The sequence below is a fragment of the Cervus elaphus genome, chromosome 13, assembly GCF_910594005.1.
Source record: "Cervus elaphus chromosome 13, mCerEla1.1, whole genome shotgun sequence".
Lineage (NCBI taxonomy): Eukaryota > Metazoa > Chordata > Mammalia > Artiodactyla > Cervidae > Cervus > Cervus elaphus.
This window is the reverse complement of record NC_057827.1, coordinates 25,082,582-25,105,233: the sequence shown is the minus strand read 5'-3', so window position 1 is coordinate 25,105,233 and position 22,652 is coordinate 25,082,582. Positions and strand designations below refer to the sequence as shown.

The 22,652-nt window shown below is 50.2% G+C and overlaps 3 protein-coding genes across 9 annotated transcripts in view; 1 reads left to right on the top strand and 2 right to left on the bottom strand.

Moving 5' to 3' along the window:
• Nucleotides 1-767: 767 nt before the first annotated feature.
• GDPGP1 (GDP-D-glucose phosphorylase 1) lies at nucleotides 768-13,487 on the bottom strand. Of its 6 annotated transcripts, none has more exons than XR_006344394.1 (6): nucleotides 13,064-13,487; nucleotides 11,455-11,478; nucleotides 6,939-6,995; nucleotides 2,825-5,483; nucleotides 1,568-1,835; nucleotides 768-1,033 (listed from the first exon to the last, which is right to left on the bottom strand). XR_006344394.1 is itself a non-coding variant. In XM_043921599.1 (3 exons), exon 3 carries the CDS (start codon nucleotides 5,472-5,474, stop codon nucleotides 4,317-4,319), a length of 1,158 nt encoding a protein of 385 aa, XP_043777534.1. In that variant the 5' UTR covers nucleotides 5,475-5,483; nucleotides 6,939-6,995; nucleotides 13,064-13,487; the 3' UTR covers nucleotides 1,863-4,316. The 6 variants fall into 6 exon arrangements, 1 of the variants encoding a protein (XP_043777534.1); XR_006344393.1 differs by lacking the exon at nucleotides 11,455-11,478 and having other exon boundaries at nucleotides 2,825-2,918; nucleotides 4,201-5,483; XR_006344391.1 differs by lacking the exon at nucleotides 11,455-11,478.
• Nucleotides 13,488-13,593: 106 nt separating this feature from the next.
• Nucleotides 13,594-16,846, top strand: CIB1 (calcium and integrin binding 1). Its single transcript, XM_043921600.1, has 7 exons — nucleotides 13,594-13,832; nucleotides 13,975-14,009; nucleotides 15,043-15,151; nucleotides 15,775-15,925; nucleotides 16,062-16,180; nucleotides 16,264-16,352; nucleotides 16,591-16,846. The coding sequence occupies exons 1-7, from the start codon at nucleotides 13,782-13,784 to the stop codon at nucleotides 16,610-16,612; spliced, it is 576 nt and encodes a 191-aa protein (XP_043777535.1). The 5' UTR covers nucleotides 13,594-13,781; the 3' UTR covers nucleotides 16,613-16,846.
• An 855-nt stretch (nucleotides 16,847-17,701) lies between these two features.
• SEMA4B (semaphorin 4B) overlaps nucleotides 17,702-22,652 on the bottom strand; it is a 41,939-nt gene continuing 36,988 nt past the window's right edge. For both annotated transcript variants that reach the window (XM_043921597.1, XM_043921598.1), the window contains exons 11-15: nucleotides 22,229-22,439; nucleotides 22,025-22,140; nucleotides 21,650-21,816; nucleotides 19,671-19,750; nucleotides 17,702-19,393 (exon numbers count right to left, since the gene is read on the bottom strand). In XM_043921597.1, coding sequence (XP_043777532.1) covers nucleotides 18,663-19,393; nucleotides 19,671-19,750; nucleotides 21,650-21,816; nucleotides 22,025-22,140; nucleotides 22,229-22,439 — 1,305 coding nt within the window. In that variant the 3' untranslated portion in view covers nucleotides 17,702-18,662. The remainder of the gene's footprint in view (nucleotides 19,394-19,670; nucleotides 19,751-21,649; nucleotides 21,817-22,024; nucleotides 22,141-22,228; nucleotides 22,440-22,652) is intronic.

Here is a 22,652-nt window from a genome sequence, read left to right as displayed (position 1 = left end):
AACAACAAGACAGGGGGGAATGTGAGGCTGCCAGGGCTAACACCATGACAGGCGGCCCGGACCTAAGTTTCGGTTTCCCCCGAAATGGTAAGATTCCCTACCCCCATCAGGCCACCTGGAGCCAGCCAATCAACATGCACCCAGTAAGAAAAAGGGAACCTATCAGGGGAAAGCTGAAAAGCCTGTGAACGCCCAAGTTTGAAAAAAAGCCCGCAAAAGTTTGGACCAATAAAATTGCTTTGCAAACATGTAACCATGTTTGCCTGGTTAAGCCAGCTTAAGCTTATGCCAGCTACCAACTGCTTATGCTCACCCTATAAATTTGTGTAACAGCTTGGGCTCGGGGCTCTCTGACCCCGCACCACTGCGTTGGATGCGGCAGGAGCCCTGACTCGAGTCAGCAATAAACTTCCCTTTTTGCAAGTTGCATTGTCTTGGAGGCCTCTCTTCCCACTCGGGGATTCGGACATCGGGCATAACATTGTAAGTCAGCCTAACGAATTGATGCTTTTGAACTGTAGTGTTGGAGAAGACTCTTTCGAGTCCCTTGGACTGCAAGGAGATCAAACCAGTTAACCCTAAAGGAAATCAGTCCTGAATATTCACTGGAAGGACTGATCCTGAGGCTGAAACTCCAATACTTTGGCCACCTGATTTAAAGGACTGACTCACTGAAAAAGACCCTGATGCTGGGAAAGATTGAAGGCGGGAGGAGAAGGGGACGACAGAGGATGAGATGGTTGGATGGCATCACTGACTCGATGGACACGAGTTTGAGTAAGCTCCAGCACTTGGTGATAGACAGGGAAGCCTGGCATTATGCAATCCATGGAGTCACAAAGAGTCAGACTCGACTGAGTGACTGAACTGGACTGAACTGAACTGAACGAGATCCAGGGGCTAGGAGCAAATTGCGAGAACCATCTTCAGAGTAAAAACTGCAACCCTAAATATCCTCTGATGCCCAGTCATTTGAGTGATGAGCTAGGTGCTTCTCTCATACTTGCAGTTGGTCAGACTGATGGCCAGGGTTCTGGAATGGAGGAAGAGCAGAAATCAGGGAGTGAGGGAAAAGGACCCTGTGGTACCAGACATCCAGATGAAGAGAGAGCCCACAGATTTTATCTAGAAGCCACTTAAAGGAAAGACCGTGCGTGTTAAGTGGCTTCAGTCATGTCCAACTCTTTTGCAACATTATGGACTGTAGCCCTCCAGGCTCCTCTTTCCCTGGGCTTCTCCAGGCAAGAATACTGGAGTGGGTTGCCCTGTTCTCCTCGAGTGGGTGTTCCCGACTCAGGGCTCAAACCCATGTTTCCTGCATTGGCAGACTGGTTCATTACCAGTAGTACCACCTGGGAAAGACCAGGATGATATAAATATGCTGAAATTCTAAATTAAGCCAGCCCAAATGGTTCTGGATTTTGTTGTACCACAAGGCTAATGATCTCTTGTATTTCCTGTCCTCTTTCCCAGGCGAAAGGGAAAACTTTGGATTCCACGCCCAAATGCAGAAGGGTAGAGGGTTACTCTCGAGCCGGGCAAGTGAGGGGGTCCAGGGGACAGTTACCTCTGTTTCTGCCTTCTCTTTCTCCTCCCAACTTCTAAGACATCTGGCTCAGCTGGGGTTATGATTTTCTTTGGTATTTTCTTGGCTACAGTGTATAAAGGAACTCTGTTCCTAAATGTATTGTAGTCAGCCTTTGAGAGTGCCTGCTGAAAAACATTAGAAGGGATAGCAGCTTCCCCTTTTACACACTCCTCAGATTCCTCTTCTTCACTGTAGCCTTCCTCTGATTCACTGGTCTTCCAGGTATTCAGCTCCATCCTGTTAGAATCTGAGGGGAGAAGGATGGGGGTAAGGACCTTTGTGGTGTTCTAAGGGGATGTTCCTTAAGGACAGAACAATCCACTACAGAATGGGATGTTTTCCACTAGGTTTGGGGTCTGGGGTGGGGGGGGGGGGCTGTGCAATGTTAGGTTTGCTGATAAGCCCCTCATCCAACATCACTCCATACAGCACTCTGGGGTGCAGGAGCTGAGCTGGCTGTGACCTGAGCTTTCTTTGTGACAGGAGATCGCTGGGAGCACTAGGGGTACCTTCACTTTGAAAAATAGAGCTGAAGACCTATCGGCCCAGTGCTAGACTCAGCTGGTAGCCCATGATGGCCCTTCGGCCAGCTCCTGCTCTTTCCCAGGTGTTGCTGGGCCTCTGGGACCTCCTCCTTGCTCCTGGAGCAAGCAGTGGAAACGCAATCAGGCACACTGCACTCAAGAGTGGATTCTTGCCACAGCTGACCCAGTGCATGACAGGACTTATCCTTCTTTTTTCACACCAGTTCACAAAAGTCCCACCCCCATCCTTTCCTGAACCTGCAGGGCAAACCCCTGAAATTAGGCCAACTCAGTGTTCGGGACGAATATCTGCTTGCCTTCCTTCAATGTTTTTAGTAACCACATTTTGGATGGTCTCAGCACTCGGGAGGGACAGCCGTGATTAGCACACATGCCCTTCAGGTGCTCATCAGACTGTTCCTTCACCATCACCATCTCTTCCTGAGGTGCACCCACTCTGACTTCTGATTGCTACCTCCGCCAAACTCAGCCCAAATTTGTCACTTTAAGATTATACCATGTGCCTACATCTAAAGGACACTTTAAAAATGTCTCTCCTTTAAAAAGACATGGACATTTCCTGATTCCTAGATTTCTGGATCCTCCTTCAGTATATGATACTCTATTACCTCCTTCTTAAATCTTTTGGAGTCCCTTGCCTTGCAGGATGTGCACTTTTCTCACTTTTTAGACAAATATTTTGTTCTAGTACCTGAACTATCATCATTGCTTGTCTGAATTGCCAGCATTCAGCAGGATCTTAATTGGATTCCGTCTTCCCTCCTTCATTCATCCATCCATCACAGCTAAAATGCAAATTGGTTACCCCTCAATTTAAAACTCTTCAAGGTTTCCCATTAGCTCAAGTCCAACACCCTTAGGACAAGAGACCCTCCATCAAAAAGCAAGAAACAAACATACAAACAAACAAAAAGCAAGCAAAGAGGTGGAGAGGTCCTGAGCTGGATCACCCCTTCTTACCTTCCTACTGTGCTCAAAGCCCAGGGCCCTGGGTACAAAGCAGCTCCTAAATGTTCCATATTTAACCTTAGAGAAGGCTTCCATAAATCCCTTTCTTGATCATTCACAAAGTACACATGGCTAAGAAGTACAACCATAAAGAAAACCTTTTAATTTTTGTGTAAAGATTTATTTGGGGCCAGAAGAAGGCCTTCCTCTGAATATCAGTCCTAAGGGAAAGCTAGGGAAATCCTGGTATTTGGACCTACCACCTTAGGCACTCAAAGTCCACTTTGCTATAATGGTCACTGCACTCCCTTCAGAGAGTAAGCAAGCAAAATAAAGTGATCTTTCTAGAGCCTGTATTTGCAAAGGCTTGTAGAGAGAGGCACTGAGCTAAAATTAGTGCAGTTGCCAAAAACAGGCATATTGAGGGTGACCAAAATGTTCAGAGGAGTTTCAGTTAAACTTTCTTATGAAATGGATTGTGATGCGTATTCTGCCTCATCTCAAGAAGACTTTATTAAAATGATGGTCACAGGTGCACAGCCCCAGCTCAGCTTCATGGTGTCTTGACTGCCTGTGTTGCCATCCTGACTCCACTACTTTTGAGCTACATGACCTTGGATGGGTTACTAAACTTCTCTCAGCCTCCATCTCTTCAATAGCTGCTAAATGCAGCTATTAAAAGGACCTGCAACGCTCAAGTTGTGAAGACACCTTGTTCTCACATGAAATAATGTATGTGAAGAACACTTAGCTCAGCACTGGGGCTGGAGGAAAATTTGAGGTGCCCAGGTAGGCAAAATATGTCCTACAAATACAGTATATGGATGGAGGGGATGAATACAGGAGCAGAATGAAGAAACACAGCTGCGTGGTGGGCACAGGCAGGACCAGCAGAGGCAAGATAGAACAAGTGATAAACTATTACTTTGCTAACACTTAAAGAAAAGTCAGCATACAGAGTCAGGAGCGTGTAACTCCTGTACATACTCCCTTCTTAGTAACAGGTTTGACATCCCTGGGACTTGTCCAAGAAGCAAGGTGAAAAGCGGCAGATACATCCAAGAGGGCTCATTCATGCCATTTATTCCAACAATCTCCCTCTTTAAAGAGACCACTTACCAGTTCTTTATCCCTCCCCTTATGCTGAAAGCAGTGAGAAGGCATTCATGAATGCGCCCACAGCACCACGATGGACAGTTCTCCAGATCAGTTAAGAATAAATACTGCTGGGAGGATTACTGTTCCTCCTGGCCTATCAAGGCCACCAGCGCCGCCTGCACGTCTTCTGCCTGGGCTGGGGGCAGCAGACATTCTCTGATGAGGGCCAGAGCTGCCGCCTCGGTCAGGCTGCTGAAGTCCTGGGCCGTTTTGACCGGGAGGTGCCCAGCCAGCTCACAGAGGGCAACGTTGAATGCCTCACCTTCCTTTATCCCAAAGCTGGGCTTCCGGGGCCACAGAATGACCCGGACTCCCGAGAGAGCTGAGGAAGATGATGTCTTTCCAGGTGGGGCCCCCCGGGTGACAAACAAGTTATGCGCAATGTCACAGTCAGTCAGGTAGTCAGTGGCCCGACACACCCTGCTTACCAAGGCTTCCAAGTCAGGCCCTGGCCTACTGGTGTAAAAGAGGAAGCCCGGAGCTGGGAGGGCCTGGAGCACATGCAGACGGCCCCGAGGGTCCAGGGGTTCACTGGGGGCCCCCTCCACGGGCAGCCGGTGGGCCAGGTAGTAGCCATGCAGGTGGAGGTGGTTCACCGAGGCCAGGCCGCCCAGGCTGTTGAAGCCCACGCGGAAGCCTGGGTGTGAGCTCAGCAGCACAGCCTCGACCCCAGCCCGCAGTGCCCCGGGCAGCAGGCGCTGGGGGAGCCCTCGGGCAGGTTCGGGCACCAGCAGCACGTGGCCCCACTCCAAGGGGCTGACGTTGATCACCACCAGGATGTCCTCTTGCTGGACAGTGCCGGGGCAATCCCGCTTCCCGTGCAGACGGAAAAGGACCTCTCCCGGCCGGATCTGGTTGAAGTTAAACTGTTCAGGGTCAAACTCCTGCCTCACGCTCTTGATGTTCTGGGGGCGCCTTCTCTGCACACCTCGCTCCACGTTCAGCTGAGCCACAAAACCCACGGTCCCAGGCAGGGTTTGGGTTGGCAGCGCCCCCAGTGGGTAGCGGAAAAGCCCCAGCTCCATCCGCTGCCTCCAGGCCGAGCAGAGGGCAGAGTCAAAGTGAGACAGTGGTGGCGTGTTCAGGAGGCTGAGCGCGCCCCTTGGCCACTGAACCCCTTCCATCACGAGTTCCTCCTGCCCATAGACAAAGTCAGGAATGCCATGCCCTTCCCAGTCTTCCTTGTTTGGAGGCAGCAAATAGGAAGTTTCATTTGAAGCACGTGGAATAGCCATGGGGCTGACCTGAAACAATCATAAGGTGAAAAATACATGATGCTATCCCATTTCTAAAGATTTTATTTTTTTTTAATAATAAACTCACTATATTTTACTTATGTATTTTTTTTTTTTTAATATTTTTTGGGGATCTCCCTGGTGGCTCAGATGGTAAAGAGTCTGCCTGCAATGCAGGAGACCTGGGTTCCATCCCTGGGGCAGAAATATATCTTGGAGAAGGAAATGGCAACCCACTCCAATATTCTTGCCTGAGAATTCCATGGAGAGGAGAGCCTGGTGGGCTACAGTCCATGGGGTTGCAAAGAGTCGGACACAACTGAGCGACTAACACACACAAAGTATTTTACTTATTTGGCTGTGGGGGGTCCTAGCTGCAGCACAAGTGGTTTTCCATCTTAGTTGTGGCATGTGAGATTTTTATTTGTATTATTTATTAATTTATTTGGCTGCACCACTCAGCTTGCAGGATCAGTTCCTCGAGCAGGGACTGAACCTGGGCCATGGCGGTGAAAGCCCAGAATCCTAACCACTAGCCCACCAGGGAACTCCCCTATTTTAATTTTTAAATAAACTTTACTCTTTGTTCTGATTACAAAAGTAATATATGCTTTTGGTAAAATATTTTGAAAACACAGAAATCACTCATAATTCTATCACCTGCAGGTTAGCATACATTTTTGCTGAATTAAAGATACAAATCAAATTCTTTCTCTTTCTAAAAATTACACATAATGAATAAACTTTCTTAGTGGAGAAAGAAATACAGATAAATTACAACACTTATTCCAACGCCCAGGGAAAAATCACAATTTATATATGTAGCCTCATATTCATATGTAGATAGATCTTGATTTTTTTTTTGGCCATGCCATGAGGCGTGCAGGATCTTAGTTCCCCAACCAGGGATCAAACCCATGCCCCCTGCATTGGGAGCACAGAGTCTTAACCACTGGATTACCAGGGAAGTCCTGGAACTTGTTTCTTTTTTAACTGATTTTAACTCTTGTACATTTAGGTTTTTCTGACTTCTTACTACCATACACAATATTGTGATGGACATGTGCATCTATCTTTGCAGATGCTTTTATTTTCATTTAAAATAAAATCTTAGTTGGCCACGGGTTCAGAAGAGGCTCATGGCTCAGGCTTTCAGTACACAGTCCGGCAAACTGCCCTCCAGAAGACTGCACCAGTGTTCCAGTGCCTGAGAGTGGCCACGGCTTCAAAGCTTACTACTCCTTTTATGGGAATAGCTTGTCCACTGTTGTGTAGTAATTCCAAATGGCCATGCATACAACCACCTGCGTGAGGATGGCCAATCGTGAGTGCCCAGGGCCAATCCTTTAAGGTGGAAATAGGTGTCAGTCTTCCTCTCTACTGGGTCCCTGAAGCCCAGGGGACCCAAGGGGTCAGGGACATGACCTGCTGTTGGCCCAGAGGGGACTTCAGAAGGAAGCTTACCTCAGTAGAGTCACCTCAGCACAAGCTTAGGTACCCTCAGCTCTGCTGGTCCAGAAACTTTACATTAATAAAACAGAAAAACAATGTTTTGTTAAAAGTCAAGCTGAGTTTAATGGGTATAGAGTTTCAGTTTTGTAAGGTGAAAATATTCCAGAGATTGGCAACACAATAATGTGAATATACTTAATACTACTAAACTGTATGCTCAGAGATGGTTAAGATGGTAACAATACTGAACTGTATACTCAGAGATGGTTAAGATGGTGGTAACAGTACTGAACTGTACACTTAGAGATGGCTAAGATGGTAATACTACTGAACTGCACACTTAAGAGATGGTTAAGATGGTAAGACTTCTGCATTTTTTACCACAATAAACATTTTTTTAAAAACTTGAGCTTAAATTTTATAATTTACTAAGCATAAAAATTTATGCATAATTTATGCATAATTTACTAAGCATAAGTAAAATATAAAGTCTTAAATTTTTCTATTAAAAGTGAGTCTAGGACACTTCTCCAAAGATACACAAATAGCCAACAAGCATATGAAAAGATGCTCAACATCACTAAGTAAGGAAATAAAATCAAAATCACAATAAGATACCACTTGACATTCTTTAGGATGGCTACTATCAAAAACAGAAAATAACAGGTGTTGGCAAGGATATGCAGAAATTGGACCCCTTAGGCACTATTGGTGGGAATGTAAAGTGATACAGATGGAAAACAGTAGAGAGGCTCTTCAAAAAAATAAAAATAAAATTACTATGTGATGCAGCAGTTCCATTCCTGGGGGTATATCCAAAAGAACTGAAAGCAGGGTCTCAAAGAGGTATTTATACACCCGTGTTCATAGCAGTATTATTCACAGTAGCCAAGAGGTGGAAGCAACTTAAGTATCCACCAATAGATAAGTCGATAAACAAGAGGTGGCCTATACAGGCAATGGAATGTTATTCAGCCTTATAAAGAAGGCAGTGCCAACACAGGCTACAATATGAATGAATGTTGAGGACTTTATGCTAACTGAAATTAGCCAGTTACCAAAGGACAAGTTATTTATGATTTCGCTTATATAAGGTACCTAAAGTGCTCAAATTCTGGGATTTCCCTGGTGGTCCAGTGGCGGCAACATTGCACTCCCAATGCAGGATGCCCAGGCTGGATCCCTGGTTGGGGAAGTAGATCCCACATGCCACAACTAAGACACAGTGCAACCAAATAAGTAAATTAACTTAAAAAAAAAAAGCTCAAATTCATAGAGACAGAAAGTAGAACAGTGGTTCCCAAGGGTTGGGGGGAAGGGGAAATGAGAAACCGTTTGTTGTTTAATGGGCACAGAGTTTCAGTTTTGCAAGAAGAAAAAAGTTCTGGAGACTGGGCTACCAAATAATGTGAATATACTTAATACTACTGAACTATACACTCGGAAATGGTTAAGGTTTTAAAGTTTATGTTACTTTTTAACCCAATTTTTAAAATGTCAAGATGGTAAATTTCACGTTATGTGTATTTTGCCACAATTCAAAACAATTTAAGTGATTCTCAAAATAGATTTAAGAAATCCAACAATTTGCTGAATTAAACCTAAGCAGGATGGCATCACTGGCTCAATGGACATGCATTTTAAAAAACTCCAGGAGATAGTGAAGGACCGGGAAGCCTGGCATGCTGCAGCCCACAGGGCTGCAAAGAGTTGGACATGATTGAGCGACTCAATGACATTCACTTAAGTGTTGCTCATTCATTCATTCAGAATCAACCCACTTCAACCCCACTGTTGACATTCTAGGGACACCTCTTCTGTGCAACCTGGTCCATGTTCTGCTGAGCCACAAAATCAAAGTATTTAGGAAGTAACTGCTGTGTATGAGGCAATGAAGACATGGTAGCAAATAAGGAGAACCAAGTCCATATCCTCATGGAACTTACATCCTGGGATGAAGTTAGGTGATAAGCAAAAGGAAAATATTAACTACCTGTGGTGACAGCATCTTGTGGGAAACAAGTCATAAAACAGGGGGTGACTAAGCGGTGGGATCAGGGCATCCCACTTCTGTAAGAGGGATGTGCCAGCTGAACTAAGACAGGAAGGATAAGATGAGGCCTACAAGGAAGAGCTGAGTGTACTCCAGGCAAAAGAAACTAGAAGTCCGAGGCCACGAGTCTTGCAGGCAGCTGGTTGGCCTGTTCTAGGAACAGAAAGAAGGCAATGTTACTGGGGTATGGCTGACAAAGGGGAGAGGACCTCCCCAATCAGTGAAGCTTGATGAAGGCAGAGGTCAGATTAGCTGCAGGGCCTTATGCATCATGGACAGGAACTTGGATTCTATTCTAAATGGAGTAAGACATCACTGGTAGGTTCATAAGGACCATCTGGTATTTTATTTTTTGGCCACACCACACAGTATGTGGAACTTCTCTGACCAAGGATTGAACCCAGGAAGTCCAGGACTATCTGATATTTTACAAACTTTTTTCTAACTGTTATGCGGAAAGTGGATTGTAGGGGAGCAAAGGGGAAGCAGAGACCACTCTGGAGGCCACTCTGGTGGCCAGGTGAGCAGTGAGGTGACTGGACAACACAGATGGCAACAGAGTTAGGAGGAGTTGGGGATATGGGTCATGTTTTAAAGACAGAACCAACAGGGCCTGCTGACATGCTGACTATGGCCACTGAAGGAAAAGGAAGAACTGGGAGTGACTCAGCTTCAGGAACCAGGCCCTGCAGTGGCATTTACAGAGATAGAGAGGGTGGAGATGGGGTGCGGGCGGGAATAGGTGACTAGAGGAAGGGAGAGATCAAGAGTTCAGTTTTCATTACTGAGTTTGAGATATCGCCTGGGCATTCAAGACAAGTGGTGTAGGCAGCTGAACAGTCAAACCTGGAGGTCAAGGTTGAAGTCTGGGCTAGACAGAAATTTAGAATAACATTAAGACCCAAGGGCTAAGACCAAGGACCCAGGGCCAAAATGGTACCAAAAGACTAAAAATATGAGTAAAGACATATCAGTCAACAGAACCAATAGAAAGTGGGTCTGGTTGTACTGATATTCAAGTGAAAGAATAGAAAGAAAGAATTGAAGTCGCTCAGTTGTGTTTGACTCTTTTCGACCCCATGGACTGTAGCCGGCCAGGATCCTAAGTCCTTGGGATTCTCCAGGCTCCAAGAAAACTGGAGTGGGTTTCCATTTCCTTCTCCAGGGGAATCTTCCCAACCCAGGGATGGAACCCGGGTCTCCCACACTGCAGGCAGACTCTTTACCATCTGAGCCACCAGGGAAGATATTCAAGTGAACTAAGAGGCAAAAAACAATACCTAGAAATAAAGAGGAATACTTCAGAATAACAAATCATAGTGAGCATGTGACAGGACTGAACCTTCATAGGAAAACCAGGAGGAAGGGAACACAGGTCCCATGTCTCTCCTATGCCAGGCATGGGCTGGGGTCTTTCCAAGTTTACGTAGGTGACCCTCACAACAAGCCTGTGTGGTGGGTATCATCTTGGCAGGAAGGTGAGAGATCTGATTTTGGAGGCTGACGAGATGTTTGAATTCTGAGTCTTCTATTCACTAGGGATGATGTGACCTTGAGCCCCTAAAACAAAACCCATTTCCGCACCATGGGCTCTGGGCTCTCAAGGCTTAGCTGTGCCTCCTCCTCACCTCCTCTTAGACCACTCTTCCCCTTGCCTACTCTGCTCCTCACTCTTCCTAAACCTGTTCCTGCTCAAGGCTTTGGTGCTTTCTGTTCTTTCAGTCTAAAATACCCTTCTCCCAGATTGTCTTAACATGCCTGTCTCATTTAAATCTCAGATCAAACAGTACCACCTCAGACATGGGTTTCCCTGGTGGCTTAGGGAAGCAAGCAGGAAACCGAGGTTCAATCCCTGGGTCAGGAAGATCCCCTGAAGGAAATAGCAACCCACTCCAGTATTCTTGCCTGGGATATCCCATGGACAGAGGAGCCTGGCAGGCTACAGCTCATGGGGTCACAAACAGTCGGATCTGACTTAGCAATTAAATCACCATCACCTCAAACACACCTTGGTGGCCATACCATCTAATGTCTCAAGGGAAAGAGGAAGAGGGAAATAATATGACAAGTAGGGAAAGAAATATCTTGGAAAACAAACACTAGGAGCTATTTTTAAATCAGCCACTCAGTTTTATCACTGTTATCAAGGGTTCATTGAACACAGGAAGCTCATATTTTAACCAAGCTCACCAGGGACTGCTAGATGACTCAGAATGCTGATTTAATAATTTATAGTGAGAAACATGGCAAAGAGCACAAAATGTTCTTGGTGGTTGGTTGCTATAGACCTTCCTCCGTACAGAAATTTACCAGGAAGCAAAATTATAATCAAAAAACTGTTCAATGAGGAAGGGTTCAAAGTCAAGTGAGGTGGCTGAGCAATCTACATCACAGCTGGCCACTATGGAGGGGCGCTCCACACCTTCACCATGAAAAGATGCAGTCTCATCCTGAAGTCCAAGGATGTGCACTCACCGGTTGGTGCTCTGTCTTCTTAGCCTAGCACAGGAGACACAATGACAGCTTCTTGTTCATTGAAAGAAAATGAAAGTTGCTCAGTCGTGTTCAACTTGCAACCCCATGGACTATACAGTCCATGGAATTCTCCAGGCCAGAATACTGGGGTGTGTAGCCGTTCCCTTCTCCAGGGGATCTTCCCAACCCAGGGCTCGAACCCACATCTCCTGCATTGAAGGCGGATTCTTTACTAGCTGAGTCACCAGGGAAGCCCAAGAATACTGGAGTGAGTAGCCTATCCCTTCTCCAGGGGATCATCTGACGCAGAAATCAAACCGGGGTCTCCTGCATTGCAGGCGGATTCTTGTTCGTTGCCTTTTGTGAACTGAAGACCAACTCTTTCTTGGACAGGAGTCTATTCTCAAGAGACTACACTCCAGTCGCTTTGACTGGCTTTGGTGTTCCCACTGCTCTGTAGCCTCTACTTTCTGGAAGGTAATATTTCTACAGTGGTGGGACTCACAGGTTGATACGAGTCTAACTAAGTCATTCTCCAATGATCACCTTATCATTATTGAGTGCTGGGAAAATTACAGTTACTCAGCAAAAGCATTCACTCAACAACTGCCACAGCTTGTGTCTGAAAATCATGATTCCCACTGCTCCTCATGGAGCTTGCAGTCTAGTGGGAGAAAAAGACATTAATTCAATCATCACACATGTAAATATAGATGGCAAATATGACAAATGCTGTCAAGGAAAGCACCGGATCCTCTGTGAGTGTAATACAGATTCTTAATCTAGTGTAGGAAATCAGGGAAGGATTCCCTGAGAATAAGATGGAGGAGGAACGGAGAACCCATAGTGGCTGAAACCCAGAAAGCCTGAGGAGACTGGCAGACAGATAAAGAGAGGTTGAAGTTGAATTACAGGGGGTTGGTTTGGGTATTTAACTCCTTAATGGCTTTTAACAGACTGACATGCTCATATTTAGACTTTACAAAGATAAGCTAGTGGAATGAATTAAAAGAATCAAGAACTATATTTTGTCTGTTATACCGTATTAAAGTAGAAAACAACAATAAAAAATAACGAATCTCACTACCACCTCCATTCAGTAGTTTGTAACCCCTACCTTTCAGGATACTCATTCATGCATGCATCCAATACAAACTGAGACGGTACCATGCACGTGTCAAGCACTGTCTTAGGGGCTGAGCGGGGACAAGAGCAAATAGTTCAGTTTCAATTCCTACTCCCCCAGCATGCAGTCTGGGTGCAGGTCACAGGGCAGCATGCAGGCTGGGGAGAGTACAGCAGTGGGGATCCTTGAAAAGGGCCTTAGAATGGAGCCACCGCTTTTTAAAAGCTCGTCTAGACAAGTCTCTAGACTTGGTGGGTTCCATACCTAGGCTGGAAGATCCCCTAGAGGAGGGTATGGTAACCCACTCCAGTATTCTTGCCTAGAGAATACCCATGGACAGAGGACCCTGGCAGGCTACAGTCCATGGGGCCGCAAAGAGTCGGACACGACTAAGCACACGCGCGCGCGCGCACACACACACACACAAAGTCACCGAACTGCAGTGAGCCTTTGTATTTCCCCCTTTGGAAAACGGTAACTCACCTTGCAGAGATGTAAGAATTGAAGCTAATTATGCACAGCGCTCGGGACTCAGTGGGCCCTCAATAAACAGCCTCAACAGGCAGCAAGGTTATGGTTATTTCTGCAGACGTGGCATGAGGGTTGCAACTAGTACGGCAGGTGACGAATGGCAACGTCCGGGTGGAAAAGCCCTCGCTAGGCAGAGAGGGTAGCCGACCGCCACGGGCCACTCAGCGAGCCACGAGCTTTCTCGGTTACCCCGGCTCCAAACACTCCCCCGGTGCTCTTTACCAGACTCCGCCCAAGGCCGCCACGGCCGTCACCCCCGGCACCTACTGTAGGTGAGGCGGACGCACCGCGCGACTTCCCCAAACTCTACCGGGGCCATCGCGGGGTCGTGGCGCCCTCAACGCATGCGCGGCCTGGCACGCCAGCGTGCGAAGACTCCCAGGCCCCTCCATCCTGGAGGCGGGGCCGTGAGGCCTGGGCCCCGCCCCGGAGCATCCGGCCCCGCCCCGGGCCCCGCCTCCAGCTCTCCAGGGACCGCCCGGAGCCGGGAGCCAACCGGCGGAACCGGGCTGGGAGCGCCTGGGAGCCTTAAGGAGGGGGCGGGCCCGGGGGGCGGTGGCCCCAGGAGCGGTTGCCGCGGGCACCGGGTGGTGACGCGGCCCGAGGGCGGAAGTGAGAAAGTTGCCGGCGTCCCGAGACAAGTTGGCGGAGCTGTGTGCGAGCGGCAGCGATGGGGGGTTCGGGCAGTCGCCTGTCCAAGGAGCTGCTGGCCGAGTACCAGGTGCGCGAGACGCCGGTCCCCAGGGAGTTTGCGCGCGGCCTGCGCTCGGGAGAGGACGGTCCCCGAGCCGCGGCCGGGCGGGTGGGCGCGGCCTCTGGCCCCGGGCGGCCTGCTGACCCTCCTCTCTCGTCTTGCCTTCCAGGACTTGACGTTCCTGACCAAACAGGAGATCCTTCTGTAAGTGCTGTTTCGAACCTCACCTCTGGGATGCTCTCGGAACGGTTTCGGGAGCCGGGGAGGCTCCGTCTTACTGATGGGCAAACCAAGGCCCCGCCAGCGGGAGGGGCAGGGGCCTGTCTGAGGTCAGCAGCTGAGCCGGAACTGGAGGCCGGGGCCCCGGGCCCTCGGCTGTGCCCTCTTCCCGGCACACCCTCCCATCTCGCGCCGGCGGCCCCAGCGGTGCACCGCGCGGAGCAGCCTCCAGCCGGAGTTGGGTGCTCTTTGACCCCGCTCCCCTGACTTCTGCAAAACGGAACTTCCTGCCCCAGTCCGGCAGGGACTGCTGTAGTTCTGGGCTGCTTTGTCTGCTGGCAAAGCTAGAGAAGCCTTGGGGAGCCCTCTGACTCCTCCTTTATCTGAATACTACCGTAACCGTTAACGCTTACTGAGCACCTGCCATGCTCTGCTAAAGGGTTGTCTACGTTTCCTTTGTAACCCTCACGAGGGAGGTATGGGGACAGTGAAACAGTCGGATAACTTGCCTAAGACGACATTCTTTTGTAAGAGGATTTGACCTGGGGCTGGAACCCCCTTCCTAGCCAGCTTTATGTGGCCGCACACCTGAGCAAGAAGGTTCCTAGGCTTCTCTTGGCAAAAAATAATCCCAGTGGGAATGAGGCGGAGCCTAAGGGGGAGAAAGTTCAGGGTAGCTGCTTTGAGGAGCAGCGGGAGATTCCTGAAATGAAATTAGATTTCAATTTCGCTCTTTTTTGCTTGCTCTTTAAGGCCAACTTCTGGCCCCTTCCCGGACCTCTCCAAACCTGGGGGAATCTAGAATTGGCCAAGCACAGTGCCTGGGACACGGGGTCCTGCAGTAAACCCGCAAGGATGGACTCCCAGGCTCCCTGTACTGTCTTGTGATGTGTCTCCTCTTGCCTTAGAAGTCCCGAGGGCTTAGCTCCTCAGCTGGTCATGATGGGTATTCAAGGACAGGAGGAGGGATGTGGTACACTTAGGAAAGCACATTAACAGTTTCTCTTCCTTCTGCCAGAGCCCACAGACGGTTCTGTGAGCTGCTTCCCCAGGAGCAGCGGAGTGTGGAGGAGTCACTGCAGGCTCGGGTGTCCTTGGAGCAGATCCTCAGCCTTCCAGAGCTCAAGGTGCCAGCCCCCCAGCCTCCCTCTGCTACTCCTTCTGAGGTCACATGGTCACTGCTCCCCATTCTAGTCTTCTTTCTGTTTCACCCTAAGTTCCTGGGTGCTTTATCAAGGTCATCCGGGGGAGTTATATAGTAACAGAAGAATGTTTTGCACACTGGGGTCCTCAGACATATTCTTGGAGGTTCAAAGTTTTGTCCTTTAAGAAGAGTTGAATTACCTTATTGAAGTTTGAGAAACTCTATTCCAGAGGCTAATTGCCTCTCCATAGGGCTGCTGTGAAAATTTCTATGCAAAGGGCCTGGCCTATAACACAGTAATTGCTTGGTTCAATATTTATGTTTTAAAATAACCAGCTCATCTTGTTCTCTTTGCTTAGAATGCCTTCCTCTTTCCTTCCTTCTCTGCTCCCAGGCCTGCCTTTAGGTTAAGCTCTGATGCCCAGAAAGCCATTCCTGTCTCTTCCCCAGTGGGGTCATGGGTCCTCCTGACTTCTGTGCTGGCCCCAAAGTGGTGATGGTTCTCCCCTGAGAGGCTGAACCACTCCGTCCAGTTTCCCGGTGGCGTTTGAATGTGTGATTTGGGCTGCTTCGTGTGTGGCGTTCACAGAAGGCTTTCTTGCTTAGGCCAACCCCTTCAAGGAGCGAATCTGCAAGGTCTTCTCCACTTCCCCGAGCAGAGACAGCCTGAGCTTCGAGGACTTCTTGGACCTCCTCAGTGTGTTCAGTGACACAGCCACCCCAGACATCAAGTCCCACTATGCCTTCCGCATCTTCGGTAAGGAGTAGGGGGCCGGGTGGAACACCAGCTCCTCCGACGTGGTCTTTGTAGAGATGCCTGGGAGCTCAGGGAGTCACGAGCTGGGTGCTCATCCTGACCACCTCCTTTTGGGCTTCCTGTGTCTGCTTTCTAGACTTTGATGATGATGGAACCTTGAACAGAGAAGACCTGAGCCAGCTCGTGAACTGCCTCACAGGAGAGAGTGAAGACACACGGCTCAGTGCTTCAGAGATGAAGCAGCTCATCGACAACGTGAGCAGTGGGGTTGGGCTGGGCTGGGCCGGGGAGCAGGCGGGGAAGGCTTGGGCTTTGGCCTTGAAGCTTCCCCTTTCCAGATCCTAGAGGAGTCCGACATTGATAGGGATGGGACCATCAACCTCTCCGAGTTCCAGCATGTCATCTCCCGCTCACCAGATTTTGCCAGGTATGACTTGGTCCTCACCTGCTGCACCAGGTCTGAGATGTTATTTCCGGAGGTGGTCCGTGGGGTAGGAAAAGGCCTCCTGCTTCCTCTGAATATATTAGAGTAGCTCTTCTTCTAAAGGGGACTCACACATGTGGGATATAGCCCATTCCAAGGGGTCTTGGGGGAGGGGTAAACCTAGGGAGGAACCTAGGGTTTCTTCCAGCAGAAAGCCCCAACACACTCTTCTCTTGTTCAGTTCCTTTAAGATTGTCCTGTGACGGGAGCCACAGCATGTGCAGCAGCACCCTGTTGAAGAATGGCCACTGCTGAGCTGTGGTCATGGTTACCCCCTGTGTTGTCAGCACCGGCCAAGCTGGTCCAGCCTGGAGCTGATACTGCGTGGTCTTGCCCGGGGCTGTGGAGCGCCCTCCACGTCAGGGCCTTTCCCCTTCTCACTGTCATTGCTCTGTTTGTGTTCCTACTAATCACTAATAAAGGTTTAGAAGTTTTGAGCCTTTGTGCAACACTAGAATTACTGGTGTGAAGGAGTGGACTTTTATGAGCCCTCGGTCACCCTGGGGATAAGTAGGACTTAAAAAGGGGGATGGCTGATGGCTTATATGGTAAAGAATCTGCCTGTAATGCAGGAGACCCAGGTTCAATCCTTGGGTCAGGAAGATCCCCTGGAGTAGGAAATGGCAACCCATTCCAGTATTCTTGCCTGGAGAATCCCACAGCCAGAGGAGCCTGGTGGATTACGGCCCATGGGATCACAAAGATTTGGACACAACTGAGCAACTAAGCATGCACGCAAAGAAGCGGACAGCAGGAAGTCAGACTGTATCTGCCTGTCCCACCCTCCCTTGTGAAGGGGGTATGAAGGAGAGCACGAGGGGTGGAACTCTTTGTATCCTGATAGTGATGGTGGGTACATGAACTTCTACATGTGTTAAAACTCACAGAACTATGTACTAAAAAAAAAGTCAGCTTCACTGTGATTATTTGAACAGCTCCTGAGCTCATGCTCTAGAGCCCACAGGCCACAACTACTGAAGCCCACGACCATGAGCCCTAGAGCCCGTACTCTGCAACGAGAAGTCACCGCAGCGAGAAGCCAGCGTACCACATCTAGAGTAGCCCCCACTTGCCACAACTAGAGAAAAGCCTGTACAGCAACGAAGACCCAGCACAGCCAAAATAAGGAAAAAAAAAAAAAAAGAACCTGGCTCCGCGGGGAGATGTGGTCAGCCAGGCTGGGCTGGCGTTAGCCCACTAGCACCTGAAAGAGGTGGCCTAGAACCTCCCAGAACTCAGAGAACTGGACCAACCTCAAAAAGCAACAGTCCTTTAAGAGGAAGGGCCCAGGATTCAATTTCAATTCTTTAGATTTTATTTAAAAAAAAAAAAGTAAAGTGCATTTTTATTTAAAAAAAATATATATAAAACCCACATAAACTCAGGGTCCCTGTGCTGGGCAGTTATCAGTGGTGCACGGGTTTAGCTGTCCCTTAAGAGTGGAGGTTGCAAGGTGTAGGGGTGAACTGGGGGCTGGGTTTGAAGGCCAGGGCAGGTATGGGAAAAAGGGACACAGGTTTGTAGACTGGAGGAAGGCAGGCAGCAGTCTCTTCCTAGAATTCCGAGGGATGATGTTCATTGTCACAGACTCTTCTGGGCTGGTGCTGCCCTGTCTCTATAATGTGGCCGCAGCCTGATACAGGCCGGGAAAGTCCAGGAGGAGGTGGGCCTGAGCCCAGGGCCTTGGGAGGGCTGTGGGGCCAGCGTGGCCCTCTGGTCCCTGAGGTGACAGGATGATGGCTGCAAGGACTTGGCCAGCTGGGGAGGCTGGACCGCTTGGAGCCCAAGCTGGCCCCTGTCTCTGCAGCGAGCAGGGGCAGCCCGTGACAGTAGGTGAAGGCGGAAGAGGCCAGTGGGTGCGCCATTTCCAGCTCGTCTCACACAGCCACTTTGGGTGCGTCCTTCCAACCTGGGAGCTGGGAGCTGGGAGCCAGGCGCTGGGCTGGCCACAGGTGTGGCATCATCCTGTCTCTTTTCCTGTTTCACATTTTCGACTGTTTTTAAACAAAGGGCTCAGTTCTCTTAAGGAGCATCCATCTGCTCACTTGGGCAGGCCCCCATCTTCAGCCAGGATCCACAGGGACATGGCCATCTGGGGTGGAGGGTCAGGGGGGCCTTGCTACTTGGCAGCCGGCTCTGTCGCTCCCGAGGGGTGGACACCGCGGCTTCTTCCACAAGGAGGAGCAGGGGTCCAGCCGACCAGCTCTGAGCACTCGGGGCCCCCAGAGGGAGGCCGCCTTCGGAAGTCTGCTCTCACACTACTGAGTCCCGGATCACAGAGCCCAGGCGGACCCGGGGTCGGGGGCACACTGGAGACACCTCCACGAAGCTGTCCTGGACGCTCAGTGGCCTCTTCTCCGACTCCGTGAAGATGCGGGTCCCCGGGGAGCTGTCCAACAGGGCCTGGTAGCCTTGGTCGAGCGGGGTGTTAGGGGGGCTCATGCCATTGAGCGGCCGGGTCTCAGGCGGCAGCACCACTGGGCGGGTCTTGGGGTGCACGCTGGCACACTCCCCCTGCTTCAGGAAGACCTTCATGCCACCGCGATGCCGGTAGAGGAAGAATAAGATGAGGAGCACCATGGCGAACACGAAGAGCGCACACATCACCAGGAACTCCGTCCAGTAGGACTTGTCCGCGCCCCAGCTGGCCTTGCTGCCCGCGCTCACCCGAGACGTGTTGATGATGACGGGCACACTGCCGCTCCGGCCCGCACCGCCGGTCACCTCATCCACCACCTTCGGGCAGTAGCTGGCCTCCAGCTGCTTGATGCCTCCCTCCAGTGACCAGCACTGGAACAGCCCCAGCTCCTGCTGGCTGCCCACCAGCAGCAGGTCCCCGGTGGCCAGCACGCGGCAGGAGGCCGAGGCGTTGATGGGGGCCCCATTGTGCAGCCAGAGCCGGGTCGCCAGGTTGGACAGGAGGGGGCAGGCCAAGGTGTTCACCGTGTGGGGCTGGAAATGAACCTGCTCACAGGGCTTCTCACCTGCAGGCAGAAGAGACACAGTCCCCGGTCAAGGGCAGGCTGGCGTCTACGCCCGCCCCAGGCTCACTCACCCACCTCCCTCCAGGCTGTGCACCTCGTTGCTATAACGGCAGCTTGGGGACTTTGGGGACTGTGGATCTCACTTGCCAGGACCCTGCTTCCAGGGCCAGAGGGATGAGTAAGTGAGGAAAGGCATTTACACCCATCAGTGGCTGCAGGAGCCTGCCAGGCAGACTTGACCCCTGCCTTTCCTCCATCTTTTGGTGGGGCACCTTACCTTTTGGTACAGACGCCCGGGCCTTGGAAGGGCCACAGAGGTTCGTGGCATTGCCCCCATCGATGTCCTGGATCCACGGCCTGGGGACCAAAGAGTCTGGGATGGGCCAGGAAACCCCACCAGCCTGCATCTGCCCCCCTCCTCCTCCGTGCAGTAGACACTGGCACACAGCCCTGCAGACGTGGGCCTGGGGAAGGGCTCAGGGACCACCAGGACCAAGGCAGGGGTGAAAGGCAGGCGGCCTCCCTTCGCGATGCCCCAGCCCACAGGTTCTGTAGACAGACCTGGCATCTCCTCTGTCTACACAGTATTTACTTCATATAAAAGTTGCTGTGATACTTCCTTAATCACAAAAGCAGAGTGAGACCCTAGAGAACGTCTGGAAGGACAGCCAAATCTGTATGTATTAACATGTATCTGTCTCTTTTGCAAAGCACAGGCACTGACTTGATTTTGGAAAACACAGAACTCAACCAAGCACAAAGGCTAAAAACATTACAAAAATCACAATCAGAGGCTTCCCTGGTGGTCCAGTGGCTAAGAGTCCAAGCTCCCAATGCAGGGAGCCCAGGTTCCATCCCTGGTCAGGGTGTTAGATCCCACATGCTACAACTAAGACTCGGAATAACCAAATAAATACCTAAGTATTAAAAACAAAATAAAACTTTACGGAGCTAAAATATAATTTAAAAAAATACAATTACCCAGTCAACAATAACGGTGGCATTTTTTTGGAGTGTTCTTTCAGATATACATATGTGTACACACACACACGTGATGTTTTAAAATATAAAACTGGAAACAGGTATGCACTTGAGTGAAGTACAGACACTACAAATAGGACAGATCCAACTTTTACTTAAAACGTATGTATTTGGGACTTCCCTCATGGTCCAGTGGTTAAGACCCTGAGCTTCCAATGCAGGGGGCCTGGGCTTGATCTCCGGTCTGGAAACTAGATCCCACATGTCACAGCAAAGATCAAAGACCAACTGCAGCCAAATAATTTTTTGTTGTTGTTAAAAAACTAAAGCTTTTTTTTAACTTAAAAAAATTTTTTTTCTTTATATTACACATATATGGAAAAATCTGGGAGGATATATATTAAATCTAAGTCTCTCTAGGTTGTAAAATTTGGGTAGTTTCTATTTTGCTTGTGCTTATCTCTATTGTCTAAGTTTTCTTAGACGAAATCAGTTATTTTGAAAACAATTTTTAATCGGTCTGTTTTTGGCCATGCCGCTTTCGAGATCTTAGTTTCCTGATCAGGGAACAAACCCTCGTCCCCTGCAGTGGAGGAGCAGAGTTCTAACCACTGGACCACCAGGGAAGTCCCTTAATGGGTCTGTTAATGGACTGTTACGGAGCCCTTATTTTCTGTTATTTAACTACATTCACGTGTCAATCCAGTCTCCAGCAAATCTTTTCACAGTTATGACATTTCATACCAACTACCAAATCCTGTCCCTGCTTTAGAGATGGGTAAGGCAAACATAATTTACTGTCTGAACTACAACTCTTTTGAGAGTCAGGAAAGGAGCAGATTAATAATTATGCCCAGAGCTTCCCTCAGTGGTGAAGAATCCACCTGCCGATGCAGGAGGTAACAGCTTCAATCCCTGGTCCAGGAACATCTCACCTGCTGCGAAGCAACCCGTGCTCTACAGCCCGAGAGCTGCAACTACTGAAGGTCACACTCTAGAGCCTGGGGTCCCCAGCAAGAGAAGCCACTGCAAGGAGAAGCCTGTGCACTGCAATGAGAGTAGCCCCCGCTCGCCACAACTAGAGCAAAGGCTACAGAGCAACAAAGACCCGGCACAGTCAAAACTAAATAAATAAAATTATTTTTCAAAAAATGATGTCCAGACAGCAGACACAAATGAGGCTGTGTGGTGATTCCACAGAGGGTCTAAAGCAGAGGGACTTAGAGGCGGGTGCACCAGGAGGAACAAGGGGAATGGGCCTGAACGAGCTCTCACCTGGAGGCCACCTCCGGCTGGTAGAGGGTGATGGGTGCACACCTCGAGCCGTTCCAAGCGCAGTACGGGTCCCGGGCCAGGAGGCAGTCCCCGCAGCTCTGGTACAGGCTGCAGTTGGCCACAGGCACCTTGACTACGCTCGAGTGTGAGGCAGCGTACAGCAATCCCTGCAAGAGACACGCAGCATGGGAGGCAGGCCCCGGCTCCAGCGCCCCACAAAGCCACCTCCGGGGAGCCGCTTCTCACGCACCTGGCCCGCCCGCCCCCGCCGCCACATTCCGACAGCTCATGCCTGGAGCCTAGATCTTTCCACCCGGCTGGGGCAGGAGGGCGGGGCATCCCAAGCCCACTGCCCGGACTCCCCACTCTGCTCACCCTGTCGGCGTCCAGGAGCAGGTGCTGCACGGGCTGTCCTGCTGGGAAGACCTGGAGCTCTTCGATGATGTGCATCGTGGTGCCCACGCTCACCGCCTTGTGCACCCAGCCGTCACCTGCAATAGGGACATTGCTCAGGCCCGGAGCGAGGAGCCTGCCGCCCATGCCCCCTCGACCCCCAGCCAGCCTGCTGTGGGCACTTACCAGTGCCCAGGAAGAGGACGTCGTAGGTGCGATTCAGGGTAGGCACTCGGTGGACGGTCACGCGCTGGTAGTGGGCCTGGGGCTGCAGCAGCAGCATGCGGCTGCGGACCTGTCCGTCCATCAGGAAGTGGTCCTTGAGGAAGTTCAGCACGCGGTCGGGGAGCTGCAGCGACGAGTTGATCTTCCTCTCCCGGGCACTATTGGTGATGCACTGAAGGAGAAGGCATTGGCTTGAGATGGGCGGCACTGGGGTGGCCAGCAGGATGGGTGTACTACAGATCCCGCCGGGATTGCCAAGCCCTGCCTCCCCAGTGGACAGCAGGGATTCCCCCACCCTCAGAAGCCAGGCCACAGCATGGCTCTCCAGTTCTGTGGAGTCAACACGCTTATCTGCAGGTCCAGGGATTTGGGGCCATGGGCCCTG